We start from the raw sequence: 15,499 nt of genomic DNA, 5'->3' as shown, positions 1-15,499 counted from the left end.
GCTACTCGGCTGGCCCCCTACCACTGACTTTTTAACATTAAATTTAACTTTCTGCTTTCTAATAAGATTTGAAATGAAAGAAAGTAAGATGTCTGTTCTTCACTATACTTTCAGGACTCGTTTTATACACATTACAATATACCTTACAAACTTACTTATCATTTTAATTAGTTTTTATTCACATCATGAAGTTAGTTTCTGTTATCTTAATGTGTTTATAAGCATATACCCTTTAAATTGCTTCAAAGCACAGCATACAATGTAATGTGTCTTTTAATAAAATGCAGTAGCCACTAAAATTGTTCTTGTATCTATTCTAACATTTGACTAATCCAAAGAGAGCATTTATTGTTTGTTTTTAATGACATGCTAGGCACTGGGCGGGTATAATCGAAACTTAGGTGTCTCTTAAGTGAGAGGCAGAAGCCAGCTCCCTATCTGGTCAGAGTAGCCATCGCCCCTTTCCTCACGCCCATAGCTCAGTCTCTATAATTTTGAAGACAGATTTGAAGATCTTGGGGGTTTCTTTTTTTTTTTCCTCTTTCTTTTTAGGCGTGGAAGTAGAATACCCAAAGTCTAGTTTTATTAATGAGGCAATGGGGACAAGGAATGTTATGCATAACATTTTTTTGCATGTTAAAAAAGAAATTGTCTTTTTGTAAGAAAATCATTTATCACTCAGATAATTAAGCTTACTATTTTCTGATATACTTCCTCCCTCCTCCTCTCCCCAGTGAAGAAGGTTTGCATTCTTTATTATATGCCTTCATTAATCACTTAGCCCCTAATAACTTATAAGCTTACGTATCATTTTCATTGGTTTTATTTCATGATTAGGGAAGCTTTTGCCATATTTTTGAGGCCTATTCCCTTGTCTTTTTTAAATTAACATACAATTTACATACAATGTTATGTTTCAGATGCACAACCTAATGATTCGGTATTTGTATATGTTGTGAAATGATCAGTACAGTAAGTGTAGCTAACATCCATCAACACACATAGGTACAATTTTTTTTTTCTTGTGATGAGAACTTTTAAGATCTACTCTTAGCCACTTTCAAATACGCAATACAGTGTTATGAACTAGAGTCCCATACTGTACATTACGTCCCCATGACTTACTTTATAACTAGAAGCTTGTACCTTTTGACCGCCTTCACCCATTTTGCTCACCTTTGTCTTTCATGATGGCCTATTGCATTGGATTCCACCTCACAGGACACTTAATCAGATTTTGCACAGTTTCCCAACTCCAGATTTGTAGACTCACAGAAAGCTTTGCTATCAGTTGTTGCTTTCCCTTGATCCTCCTGTTTAAAATCTCCATCTTAGAAACATTGCCAAACGCCAAGCTCCTACATTCTGATCCTTCCCTCCGTGTATCCTCTTTTTAGACTCAGTAGAATAGTAACGCATCATCATTCACAGTGGCCACTGTAGCATAACTATTTTTTTTTTAAGATTTTTATTGGGGAATTGGGGAAGGGGAACAGACAAATCGCTGTCCTTTTGTTCCTCAGTCTAGTTGCAGAGGACGTCACTCACTGGCCCATGTTGGTATTATTATTGCACTCTTCTCGGCTGAGGCAGTCGGTCGCCAGCCATTGGACGGCTGCTCACAGCGGCTCATGGCAACTCACCTCTGCTGCCTGCTGCTCACGCTGGCTGCTGGCCACTCATGGTAGCTCACAGCAGCCCACTGTAGCAGGGGCTGCAACCTACGCTGTCGCCGGCGACCCACAACAGCCCAGCTCCAGGTTGAGCTGTTGTTCAGCATCTTAGCTGTGGAGGGCAGTGTCACTGGCCCTCATATGTGGGATCCAAACTGGTGGCTCTGCTCTTCAGAGCTCATGCTCCCAAGCCAGCTCTTAACCAATGAGCCACTCGGCCGGCCCTGTAGCATAACTGTTGAAAGTGACTAGGGGAAGGGGAGCTCCATGACTGTGTAGAATCATCACGTTTTTGGTTACCTTGACAAGTATATAGAGACATTCCTGACCCTACTCCACCCTGACCCTCACCCTCTAGGGGAAAACCCTCATTTTTAATGAGCGGAAAAGGTTCTGAAGATATTTTTTAAACCCTGATTGAATTGAGTGAACCCTTTTAGAAAAGCGCTCATTTCCTGTTGCCCAGACCTCACAAAGTATTTGACGTGAAATATCATGTGTTTATTACTGAGAGGACTGTTAGAATTTTAATTGTGGTCCTAAATCAAGAATAAGTGATTATTCTATAGCTAAAATATTCCCTCACTTACCCATCTCAAACTAACAATGTGTGTCATATACCCCGATTCAATGAGGTAGCATAATCAGGGAGCCTACAAAAAGCCAAGGCGCCCCTCCTTTACATCACGGGTCAACAGATTCTCTATAAAGTGTCAGATGGTAAATATTTTAGGCATTGCAGGCTCTACATTCCCTGTCGCAATGCTCAACTCTGTCATCACTGGAAAACAGCCATCCACAGTATGTAAACAAAATGAATGTGACTGTGTTCCAATACAAACTAATTTATGGTTGCTAAAATTTAAATTTCATGTAATTTTCACATGCCACAAAATAGTCCTCTTGATTTTTTTCGACCATTTAAAAATCCTTTTTAGCTTGCGTGTTGAACAACAACAACAAAGAAAACAGGCCACGGACTGGATTTGCCGGGGGGGGGGGCATAGTTTATCACCCCCTACTGTAGATTGTCAAGGGGAAAGGACATAAATGCCATTATTAAACAGCCCAAATAAAAATAGAAGTAGACCGTTATAATTTTGAGGAAGAAATCAGAGAATATTAAGTGCCAAACTTGGGTGTACAAGGAAATCCAGAGAGTACCTGAGATAATAAACTGTCCCTCGGAGACCATACCAGCTTCTAAGATCCTTCTTGAAATGAGACTGGAAACTCTTGCCCCTTCGGCTTTGCTCCTGTTTATCTTCCAGGCCCCGCCCAGTTATGGAGTCCCTTCCTCTCACCTGATCTGGAATGGCCAGGTGAGGGTGCAGCAGCTTGTCTAACCCCAGTCGTAGGACATTTCCTCACCAGGGTAGACACACACATCCTTCTACCGCACAACTGAGAAATACTTTGCCCCAATTAAGAAAACCCTTTATTCTTTCCTTCTTAGGCCTTACACTCTCTGTAGCTGGTCCCATAATAACATAGGCAATAGCTAGGAGATGACTCTTGGTGACACAGTCAGCCAGCTGAGCTCAGTGTCTCAAAGATGGTTGTGTTTTTGAAGACCCGATTTATATTAAGCTGAGCTTATTAGAACCCATGCTCATGATATAAATTTCAAAAACATACAGGGATGACATGTGAATAAAAACATGTTAACAGTTTCCATTGATACACTACCTAGTAGAACACACACACACACACACACACACACACACACACACACACACACACACGCCACAATCTTTTTAAATTAGTGGTTTTGCTGATTTTTATTTTTTAATTCTGTTAACTTGCAAAAGGAGATTTTTGTCTTCACAGGGCATCCAGAATGAGTCAGAAGTTCAGGTTTTGGCTTTATCCAGTCTGTAGGCTTCTACTTGAAAGGAACCCTTTCAGAATAACCTGGAGCTTTCTATTGGCCACAATTAATGCATTAATGTTTCTAGATTTAATTGGTCTGTACAGCTCACTCACTTCTGAAAGGATTATTTGCTCCTGTGGGACCCATATAGATAGCATTTATTTAACAGAAGAATGACAAATCTTGGGTCCAGTTCGGTCTGCTTTTCCCATGTAGCATTACTTTACATCTCATTTACAGGGCTTAGTGGTTTCATGTGTGTGTGTGTTGCAGTTTTATTAAATCGTTCAAGCACTTGCTTGGCACCTATTTTAGGCTCTGAAGATACTAAAATAGTGGAGACATGGTCCTTGACCTCCACATATTCAGAAACTGGTAGAGAAGAAAGGCATTTAAACAAAATCTATATGCTATATTATAATAGATGATTTAATAGAAATAGAAAGTGAATCATTTGGGAGGACCTAAGAAAGTAGAACTAACTTTGTCTGAAGATGTGACAAAGTTTAGATGGGGGGGGAAAAATCACTCATTCCACTGTAGCCTAGTGAAAAGCACTGGATTTGGCACCAAACACACCATTTTACTGGCCTTGGGCAAGTTACTTTACTACACTGGACCTCAGTTTTCTCATCTGTAAAGTGGGGTTAATGATAATTCCTTTGCAGCTCTATACACAGGGACCAACAAACAGCTTTCTTCCCTATCTCAGGCCCTTTTCATCAGAGGCCATGTGTGGCCGAGCAGCACGTTGTTGACTATTGGATGGAAAAGGCAGAGGAGAGATCAGTTTTTGTGGGGTTGCATGGGGACAGGGCTTGCATGCTGAATGAGAGCCAGGAAAAAGCACACCTGGGTCAACTATTGTCCCGCTCCTCCTGGGAGCTCATTTGGACAATGGATAGTGTATCTTTTCCCAGCAAAGCCTTTGCATATTTTACTGTCCTTACAAGTTGACTGAGGGACCTGGTCAAATTACATACTTCTTCAGACTGCTTTTTACTGTGAGTTTCAACACTGGAACCAACTGGATGATTCCTCAGGGCTTGCCCTAATTCCCAAGTCACTGAAAAAGGTATTTAAACCCTACACTATTAAGATATTAAGGATTCTTTCCCAATAGACATGCAAAAAATAGATGTTTATGAATACGATGTACTTAATACCTCATTTCTAGGGGTGGTGGAGTGCTTTACATTTTGATGAAATTTTGTGTATATCCTTCTCAGTAGTTGATAAATGGACGTTGTATCCTAAAATGGCTTTAAACCATCTAAGTGATGCACATTTTGGAGGAGTGTCGACACGAAGCGTAACTAATTACCTTTTATGATGCATTCTTTGTGAGTTTCAATCTTATTGCCAAAATAACCTAGGTAGGGCTCTAGTATCCCATTGTAGTCTACCAGTGGTAGCTGCAGCCAGGAGCAGTCAGTCTGCTGTGCCTTTGATATTGTCACTGCAGAGTAACTTACCTGTAATTGAGGATACAAGTGTTAACTAACTTGCCAGATGTCACAGCAGAAGAGATGAGATTGAAACCCCCATCTGTCTGACCCCAAACCTGCTGGTAGGATGGTTAGGTTTCCTGATAAAGGATCACTGCACGGAAAATCCATTGAAAACAGCTTACCGGTAGATAGCGCTGGCTTGGTTATGAGGGAAATGTGATGGAGCACCAAAGCGTGTGTCTCTTTGTTGCTTTCAGGAGAGAAGCCCTACAAGTGTACCTGGGAAGGCTGCACCTGGAAGTTTGCTCGTTCGGATGAACTGACGAGGCATTACCGCAAACATACGGGAGTGAAGCCATTCAAGTGTGCGGACTGCGACCGCAGCTTTTCCCGGTCAGACCACTTGGCACTGCACCGCCGGAGGCATATGCTGGTGTGAGGAATGCCACCCGTCCAGCTGAGCGTAAGAGCTGGATCTCTTAACGGCACCCAGTTCAGCAGGGCTGAATCCCCTTTACAGTGTTAACACAAAAGGGCATCACCATCCCACGATGTCTGAAACCAGAGCAGGAAAAAGAAGGAACACTTCTCCTTTTGGTCTGCAGGTAACCCCCATCGCGACTACCCGAGAAACGTCTTCACGCTGGCCTGGGAGATCGGTGACACGATGCCGAAGAGATAGGCGTTGTTTTCCGTGCTGTGTACTCTGCCATTTAAAGATGTTTGTAGCTTGTACATTTTCTGAGCTGTCAGACATTTTGTTATTGATACGTCAAAGGTCATCTATCACAAATTGATGGCTAGAGCAAGACCTTTTACATGGGGATTATTCTCCCGTCATCCCACCCCGTAACCCCTTTTTACAGAAATTTTAGTTACTATCTGAGTAAGATAGAACGCACATCCAATCTGTTACCAGCAAGCAGCATGAAAGTAGAAAAGAAGAAGCTGTTGGAGAGGTTCCATTACCTGAAAATAAAGGGGCACTCAGGCAGCCCATTGCAATAGCGATGGCGGCAACTAGATATCGCCCGCAACTTGTCATTATGCCATGCCCTGAAGAAAACCAACATTGAACCTTTCATTTGTTTGTTGTTGATTGTTTTTGTTCTGTTTTGATTCTGTTTTGTTCATCTGTTCGAGCAGAGGGGCAGCGACATTTCAGTTGGAGCCTAGTCCTGGTGTCTGCCCTGGCATGGACTGGCACAGAGGTGATCTGTAGTTGAATAGGAAGAGCCTGTCTAAAAAACTACTGCCCCACTTCAAATTGCAGTGTTCTGTCACCTAGGCATCATCTCTTCCTGCCCCTAGTATTTGATTACAAGGAATCGGGGGGAAAAAAAAACTTTCTTAGACACACTGGCACCAAGGTAAGAGGTGGGGCTGCCCAGGCAAAGTCAGTGAACATGAAAAATCAGACAAAGCAGAGATGGAAATAATGCGCCTCTTGAGGAGAAAAGCAATAATGAATAAAAGGACTTTCCTACAATAACTTCACTGAGGACTCACGTTACCAATTTTCATACTTACTAAAGGGATTGTAAAAAACACCCCAGCATTTTAGATGTCTTGGTTACATTCACAGCACTGAGGTAATCTTACTGCTGTTTGTTGTCCTGCCTGGTTGACTACCACAATTAAAGATTATGCTCCCCTTTTCTTGTTTGAAAACAGTTATTTGGTGACTGGAAAGGCCAGGGAGGCATAGCAGGGAATTAACTCTTGGGTTAATGGGTCAGTTCTCCTTGGAACCGAGTCAGTGCAAAGGGAGCACTCCCTGAGGAAAGCATGTCATGGTGCTAGTTTCCTCACTTAGAGAGCCAAGGATACGTGACTCTCCGGTAGGTTCTTCTATACAGATTTCCTTTTTCTAAACAGCATCAGGACCCAGTGGTTCTGCCTTGGCATCTGCAGGGATGGTGCACCCACTCATCCTGTGCCGAGGGTGAGAGGAAATTATAGTCCTGTCAACCCCCTAAAATTATGAGCCTTTTGGCAACTCGCAAAGTATACGGTCAACAAAGCAATACATCATCAACAAGCATTCTTTCAGAAAAATTATCGTATTTTCTTCCCCCACTAAAAGCTGTTTTTTTCAGCTTTATGTGGCTAAGGGGCTTGGTGAGGTTTTTAGTTACTGTTGTTAAGGTTTTTTATAGCTTAAATATAAATGGTTGCCAGCATATAGACGTTTGCAATATATTTTAATTACAAACACTTGATTTTGGGAATTGCACAAATTAACCTCACAATATGACTAGCTCATTTTTAAATGTCTGAACATTCTGAAATAATTTCCAATTGCAGAATTATCCTTTTTAGGATCATCTTCTAATTCAGATAATCTTATTCAGATGAAGCAGGAACTATAACATTGAAACAAAGACAATTTGTGTTGGATGGTATTAAAAGGGATTTTTTAAAATGTTCAAGCAACAGCGTAATGATTTTCAGGTCAAATTCTGTCTTCAAAAATATGTGCTCTACATTTTCTGCCAGGTATGAAAAATTCATCAGGCAGTTTCCCTCCAACAAGGGCTGCAGTTCTATTGATAAATAGCTTCTTTAGCTACACAATCTACTACCCACCAAGCACTGGGTTTTGGGTTTTTGGTTTTTGGGTTTTGGTTTTGTTTTCTTTTACCAACTGGAAAGTGTTTTATCTGTACTGTATGCAACTTCTACTTCTCATTGCCTGTGACCATTTCGAATAGAAGAAGGTTTCTTGATGCATGCCGGCATTGGTGATTGGTCAGCAGCAAAAAACACACAGAGAGAGTGGCCAAGGCAGCCCTGGAGCCCTCTCCTGCTAGTCCTGGAACCTGGCTGGCAGGTAGTAGGGGAATCACTCAGGTGAAGCGTCGGCTCGATTTAATTCTTCCTGCTCTCACAAGAAGGGCCAATTCTTTTCTCTGCCCAGAGATGCCTTGAGAATGTTACAAGTACAAATGGTTGTTCGAATTCAGAGAACTGACAGGCAGTGGGAGCTTCCTGAGTGAGAGCTTGATTTAAATTTAGCACAGAACTGAATGAGCTTCTCCTCTCTAATAACATAGGGAAGATTCAGGAAAGTGCATTTCTCTCCTCGCCCTCTGAAAGTGGAAACCAGACGGAGACAGTAAGTGAACTGATAAAACCTGTCAGCATCACAGCATTTCCTCCTTTTGACATATCGCTACTCCTAAGGAGGGAGGGGTCCAAGCACAAGGAGTGAATGAGTTTCTGATCTATCCAGGACTGAAGCTTACTTGGGGCTTGTCTTGGGACATAGCAAATGCTCTTTGTTGAGTTTTCTACAAATGCTTCCCCATGGAAAGGAAAGTGGTTAGGGAGAGAAGGGACTGGATTTTTAAGTAGAACTATCTCGAGGCATGGGAAAGCCTCCTCCATTTCATCTTATGTTCATCCTAGCCTCTTTTAAACAGCACAGTAGATGGTGAACAACGGAAAGGAAGTAGAATCCGAAGGATTTGTCAGGGGTTCCCCACCCAGAAGCACGCTTTGGTTTTAAATTGGACTCTCTTCTGTGTGCAGCGGGGCGTATGTGCATGGTTGGGAACTTACACCCAGCAGGTGGTGATGGCTTGAGAAACCACCGTGGACCCGGCTATCTCTTTGCATTGTAGAGATTGAGTTCAAGGGAGTTAACCTGATTTGAAAAGCTATAAGGTTCAGACTTTGAGGCTTTAATAGATTCCTTCTTCATGTTCTCATCTGAAGTTGTTAGGAAAACAACTTCCTGCTTCCCCGTCTGCCTCCAGCCCCCTCTTGTCGATTGTGTGTGGACTCTGAGAAGCCTGCTTGATAACTTGTCTTAAGTTCTATTAAGACATTTAGACTGAAATACCTAATGGCTTTACCGTCAAGATTATACTACTGCCTGGCATTACTTTTACAAAACATTATAGGACATTTATTTTCAAAAGCAGTTGAATAACAGTAACATAAACCACACTGCAAAAAAAAAAAAAGAGCACTTTTTAGTCACTTTATAGTTTAAGTGGAAAAGAGGAAGAAGATTGTCAGGGGGAAAAAAAAAACTTACAAAAAGCTACAGTGTTTACAATGCCAGTTCTAGATGATTAAAAAGGTCATTCTCATTGTGGTTGAAATTTTGAATAGCTCATACAAAGATGGTGTTCATTTTTATACTTTTTTTTAACTTCAAATTGCCATTTGTGTTTTAAACATAAATATAATTCTGCACTTTGAAATCAGTTCATTAGAATGATAACATGTATATGGATAAAGATGCAGTATTCCTTATTCTGTACTTTATTATACCTACCAAAGCTGCAATCGAATAAATCTGGTGAGGTGAGGCCTTCAAATGTATTACTACGCCTTTGTTATGTTGTTATGACTGCTTAGAAATGTAGCCATGATGTTGTTATTAAGGTGTCTTAACATTTATGGTAAGGTTTGACAGAATTTAAGCAGTGTTAATACCAGCATCCATGATACATTGAGTTATAGTCTTCATGTAAGGGACCGAATATGAGATAACTCTTACAAATCATACTAGGCCCAGGAAGCCTTAATCCTCATCATCCATAATCCAATCTCAGATTTTGCTCTTTACTGACGCCTGTAAATGTAGGAAGTCCATGTCTTCTACAACTTTGTTGTCCAAATCTCTTCTGTTAGTTTTTCAGAGGTAGTGCATCTCATTAAAAATTCTTTCACTTCGATTTGGTTTTGGTTTAAAAAGAGGTTTGGTATGTTATGTCTTCCATACTACATTTCTACCTATCCCCACCCTGCCATCCACTTACCTGCACAGGTAGCCCCAGCACATGCACACGTGTATACACACCCATATATGCAGCAGCCAACAGGCTCATAAATATCAACAAAGACCTTTTTTTAAAGAATGACTTTGTAATAATCCATGCTGTCTAGAAATGTAAGTTATTTACCTTATTGGGGAATCAGCTTATAATGCTATATATGACTCTGCCTGCATTTTATAGTTAAGAAGTGTACATAAAATTTTAAAATGCTATATTTTCACAGTTTCATTATAGAATAATGTCTGTTTAGCAACCCATGTCCATTGGTACTTTAAGTATGCTAAATACTGTGGAATTGCAATAGAAATTCAGATTTTCGTAAGAAAATGAAATAGGAGGATACTGCATCTTTAAAAAAACAATAGAGTGAAAATATTTTACTGTATTCGTACCATATGTGATAGTGGGAAAAGTATTTTCAAACTCACAAATTTTACAGAGGTTGTAAATAGTTTGATGAAGTATGTTGGGTAAAGAGCTTCTAGTTTTCATCACAATAAAAAAAATTGTTCAGATATGCCTTGTATATCTTACATACAATTAGTGATATTGCCATGGGAACTCTGTTCCACTTTCTCACAGCACATTCCTTGTGCTCTGACAAAATGGAGTGGCCACTTGTCTCAATTTAGCCAGGATGGTTTAAAACACAGTGAAGCCATTTTAAGCTGTGAACCGCTGATTCCAAGCTCAAAATGTCTTTACCTGAAAGGGGAAAACAGCTGCACAGGAGTTTACTCGTGCTAAAAAAAGGCATCTAGCAATTGTTCTCTTTTCTCAGTTATCTTCTTCCTCAACGAAATAATTATTGATCAAAAACACTGTACAGGTGTTTTAGTCTTGTTTAGCTCCAGAGGGAATACTTTTAGGAGTAGCTACATGCTGACAAGATTAAGTATCAGAGATATGGCCACATGGTAAATGAATCTATACTGGCAATAGGAATAAGCTAGTGCCCATTTTTCAGAAATAAGTTAAAAGCTGAAAGTGCCTGTCAATAAACATTATGACCAATGAGATATTCCTATACTTTTACACAGCAATAATTCTTCTCGAGACTGGGTTTTTCCTCCACATTTGGGATACACACACAGAGTAAATATATGCACATAGTAAGTAAATTGAGCCTGTTCACACACCCACAAAAATTCTTTGGTGTCTTTTTAAATATACCTAATCTTGTTTATGTTAGCGTTTCTTAATTTAATCTCTATTACTTACAGAATGTAAGAATGAAAATCTGAACATTAGGGTTATCTTCAACATACACTATAGCATATGGCAATTATAATTTTGAGATAAAAATTTCACTGTGATTGGCCCCAAAATTAGGAGTCACTAAGTGTGCCTCAAGTTTTGCTCAGTTAACAAAAGCCAATTTATTTAGAGCAAAACACTAGATATTTGTTTTACTTTATTTTATCCACTAATATTAAGTGCACAAATCCATCTCTGCTTTTCTTCATTTTCTTTTTTTCTAATATTTCCTGTTCTCTGAGAATCATTTTGGAGTGAACATTGATTGACACAATCATTTATCCCTGAAAAGTCTACTGAAGTATATAGCAGACACTTAGTAAGCCTAGCTTTAAACCAAGGTTTGCAGTTAGTCCTGGAAATTTCTAGATTTACGTTTAGAACTTCACCACTTTTTCCTATACTAATTTTACTGCTAACAGTGGAGTCATGAATAGAAATATACAGTGAGATGATGCGAATAGACAAAAGCCCTGGAAGTTCTCCATCCCTGCCATCTCAGCACAAATCCACCCAAACAAGCTATTGAGGGCTATCAGTAAAATTATACTCTTTCAGAGCCAAACATTCAGTAAGAGCAATTTTAAAAGTATAATGATGATTAAACGCTCAGGCTTTAGACAGCAGAGACGACCAGGATGGACAGTTGTTCTCCAGAACCAGACCACAGGCCTAGAAAACCATCTGCTGTTTCCTCCTCCAAGTTTCAGAAAGAAGGAAAAGGAACTGTGCCAGGATAAGGTGTGAACTAACCAACGAAGTGTCCTAGGAAAACTGAAGGGTTCCTCACCCTCGCTGAAGTCAAGTCTTCTGGTCGGGCTGCTTTCTGGAAGTTGTCTGAAAGTACTAAAATCCTTGAAAGGTCAAAAATCCAGTAAGCCATGAAATAATGGCTCTTGTTTATACAACACTTCCTGTGTGCCAAGCACTATACTAGGTAATTTTTAGACTCATTACCTCTCATCTGTACAACAGTTCTACATCTTATGAATGGGAAACTGAGGCATGGAGAGAGTGGCTGAGTTGTCCTCAAACACAGAAGTAGTGAATGGCAGGGTGGGGATGTGGAGTTACCGGTCTCTGGCTCCCAAGTCTGTAGTCTTTCCACCTCGCCGCACTGCACGTGTGTTCCCAGCAGCCAGCTTTCCATATCTCTTCAGTAGTTTTATTATGGAAGAGCGCAGTCGTCATATTTTCCAAGTAAGATACAGGGACATGATTTAGCATAGGATTTGACAGTGATTCAGAATATTTGAAATCAGGCTTCTGGAAAGCCACACATGAAGGATCACTAGAAACAATGTGCAGCAACCAGCTGTCTCCCTGAACTTGTCACTTTCCTCCTAAATGTTTGGCCTGGAGATCCAAAAATCATCAAAACTCTTCCCTACTTGGTAGCATTGTAGCTGGAATGGGTTTTCCTGATTCTACGTATGTCTTTGTACGTGTATTAAAACCCTTTTCCACCCATGTAGCCCTGCTAGAGTCTGCTGAAGGTACATTTGAAAGTTTGCCTTCCATGGAGCTAGTCATTCATATCATAGCCCACTCTTGGCACGTGTTAATGGGGTGGCAGTCACAAACATTCAGATGATGAGCAAGGAGAGAGAATGATCATCCCTTTTCAGATTTCTCACCTAACGGTACCGACTTGGAGTCTTTTAATTAATCTTATAAATAATTTGTTTATAGTATTGTTAGTTTAATTGAATTTTATGTGAGAAGCTGTCCAACATCAGGGAAGTGAAATCCCTCCTCCTTTTCTGCGCAGAACAAAGTCTCTGACAGTATTGATTCATGGAAGTGTTAATGGACTTAGAAAACATTAAGAGAATGTCATTTCTCGTGATGTTTCTTTTTCTGAAAATGAATCTCCTGAATTATGATCTTTCTCCCTGTTACTTGGCTGAGGGAAGAGATAAAACCTGCATAAACAAATTCCCTTCTGCGCTGAAAGCAAGTGGTCTGTGCACACAACCCACTGGAAAGGGGCTCTCTTCGCAGTTAATTGGGTTTCACAAGCAATAATTTCTCAACGACAAAACCACAACTTTGAGTTGAAAAGAGATGAATAGTGGAAATAATCACATCAGGACTTTTTTCTTTCTAGACTTCATCTCTAGAAACCTTAAATGTTAGCGACAACAGAGTCTGCTCTTTGTGCAAAGCAAGAACCAATGAGTCTTTGTGTGAACTATTATATCTTGCTTTTTTCCAAAGCAGGCTTACCAAGACTTTTACAGAGATTCGTTTTTTTGTTGTTGAGAAATGAGGTTGAATAGGAGAGTAGGATTTGGGTCAGATTCTAGTAGAAGTGCCCAAGTAATCAAAAAGTAAGATATTTTAAGGACATAACAACATCTTTCTGCTAATTTCATGCTCCAAAGATACAGCAGAAAATAAAGCATTAGAGAAAATGCTTTTGCCCTACTTGTGTTTCTAATTTTCCCATAGAATTTGTAATTATATCCAGACTCCAGTGTCTATTTTGTTCCTCAGACTTGATTACATTGGATGGGTATTGTTGAACTGGGGCACTGGTGCCTATATTCAAGGCTCTTTCCTATCAACTTGTCTGTCCACAGTTTGTTGTGTTTAAAACTTCATTTTTTTAAAAAAATCACCATTCCCCCTCCCCCCATGGAATGGTGGCTGTATTGTTTTGTTCATGTCTGTGGGACATACTGCATCACATGACAAACCAACTCTGTGGATGTGAGATAACTACTTACAAAACCAGCTTGAAAACATCGTCTTCTGTATTATATCATCCTGCATCATAATGCAATTATGTGTATCATCACATACTCATTTTTTCAAAAAAGAGAAACCAGCAAATTCTTGTTTGTCCGTAGAAGAATGTACTCAGAAGTTTCTGTGTTGTGAAACGATGAGAACAGACCACCTTTAAGATACCCACCTGCCACTTAAAATGACTTAGTTATAATTAGTAGTAGTCTAGACATTGCTCTTGGTGTGGGGGTTGGGGGGGGGGTCAAGTCAAACATCATATTCTTTTGACTAAATCTCTCAGTCATATTTGAAAAAAAAAGAAAACATGGGAATAAAAAAAATATCATCTGTGGCCAATTTAAGCAGGCATCTTTTTACTTTTCCTTAACACTTAGCTCATTATACATGGTGATTGGATTACATGATCTATCTGTAAAAATACAGAAACATCCTTTAGTTTACAAAACAGTTATTCTAGGCTTGAAGCCCCTGAACAGCAAATTCAATAGATGCTGCGTCTGATTCACTTGATGGATATAATTCTACGAAAGACTCTTGGGTTCCTGACCCCAGAGAGTCAGAGCGCCCAGAGGAGGTCCTACACATTACAGGATAAAACCCCCCAATGATGCTGGCAAGCAAATGGGTTAATTTCTTAAATCTTTATTTGATTTTCTGTTCAGAGTTTTAATTACAAATGAATTTATTTCTCCAGCTTATCTAAAGACCTAATTTCCCAATAGTTTCCTCTGCATTTATATACTCTGTAGTGTTTAGGCAAGCCCTGTTATAAGTTAATATTATGTAAGTGTTGTTCTTGTATTTATGTATAGTGTATGTATTGTAAATATACTCAGAGCTTTTTTTCTTTTACTGTAAAATGGTGATTTTTTTTGCCCTCTGATAATGTAAAGGGAGACCCTCCTAATGAGATTCTCTCAGAGGATGATTATTCCAGTCTATTCTCAGAGATTTAAATGAACAAGTGTTATCGTTTTTAATGGTGTCTCAGACATATTCTGTTGGTGCATTGCTTTTCTGTATTCAACTTTCCTATGAATTGAGCTGTGAACTGAAATAGAGTTTAAACCTTTAAATGTATGCATTTGTATAATTATCTGAATGAAGGCATGAAGGTTAAATAAAGCATTTTGTATGGAACAAAACTCCCTAATTATTACTAACACTGACTCAGACACTTTGGAAATCATAGTGATTAACCATTCTAATTAAACATTTGTTATGAAAAGTTTTACCATTTCTGTATAGTAATTTGAAATACAGAACAAGATAGACTCTATAGTAAAAAAAAAATGAACTGGGTTTTTATTTCATAACAACCAGCACCTAAAGAGGGATACCTAACTTAATATTTTCATGAGTGTAAAACTAAAAAGAGGCCCAGAAATATGAAGTGATATTAAAAAAATACATCTTTCATGGACTAAAATTGAATCTCCATGAATTATAATTTTTTCAGACTTTGTTTATCATTTAAATGTAGAATGATCCATCTAGCACATGTCAAGATTAGGTTATTTCTATAAAATTTTTTAAGAGAGCGGATTATAGATGCTTTTGAAAATAAGACCATTAAGGAGTAGGATATTAAATAGTTGCTCAAGTAAACACTTGAAAAATCTATCGAAGTATCTTCCTATATATTGTCCTTCGACTGAAGATCTGCCAGAAAAATCTGTTCTGCAAAGGGTATGGTAG

At 39.3% G+C, this 15,499-nt stretch overlaps 1 protein-coding gene across 7 annotated transcripts in view; it reads left to right on the top strand.

The window, feature by feature from the left end:
* Positions 1-15,032, top strand: part of KLF12 (KLF transcription factor 12) — a 529,300-nt gene extending 514,268 nt beyond the window's left edge. For 6 of the 7 annotated variants that reach the window (XM_019652141.1, XM_019652137.1, XM_019652140.1 and 3 more), the window contains one exon: positions 5,255-15,032. In XM_019652141.1, coding sequence (XP_019507686.1) covers positions 5,255-5,436 — 182 coding nt within the window. In that variant the 3' untranslated portion in view covers positions 5,437-15,032. The remainder of the gene's footprint in view (positions 1-5,254) is intronic. The other variant, XM_019652143.1, reaches the window with a different exon arrangement.
* The last annotated feature ends 467 nt before the right edge of the window (positions 15,033-15,499 follow it).

The sequence above is a fragment of the Hipposideros armiger genome, unplaced genomic scaffold, assembly GCF_001890085.2.
Source record: "Hipposideros armiger isolate ML-2016 unplaced genomic scaffold, ASM189008v1 scaffold_174, whole genome shotgun sequence".
Taxonomy (NCBI): Eukaryota; Metazoa; Chordata; class Mammalia; order Chiroptera; family Hipposideridae; genus Hipposideros; species Hipposideros armiger.
The sequence above is the reverse complement of the archived record's forward strand: the minus strand, read 5'-3'. Positions and strand labels throughout refer to the sequence as shown.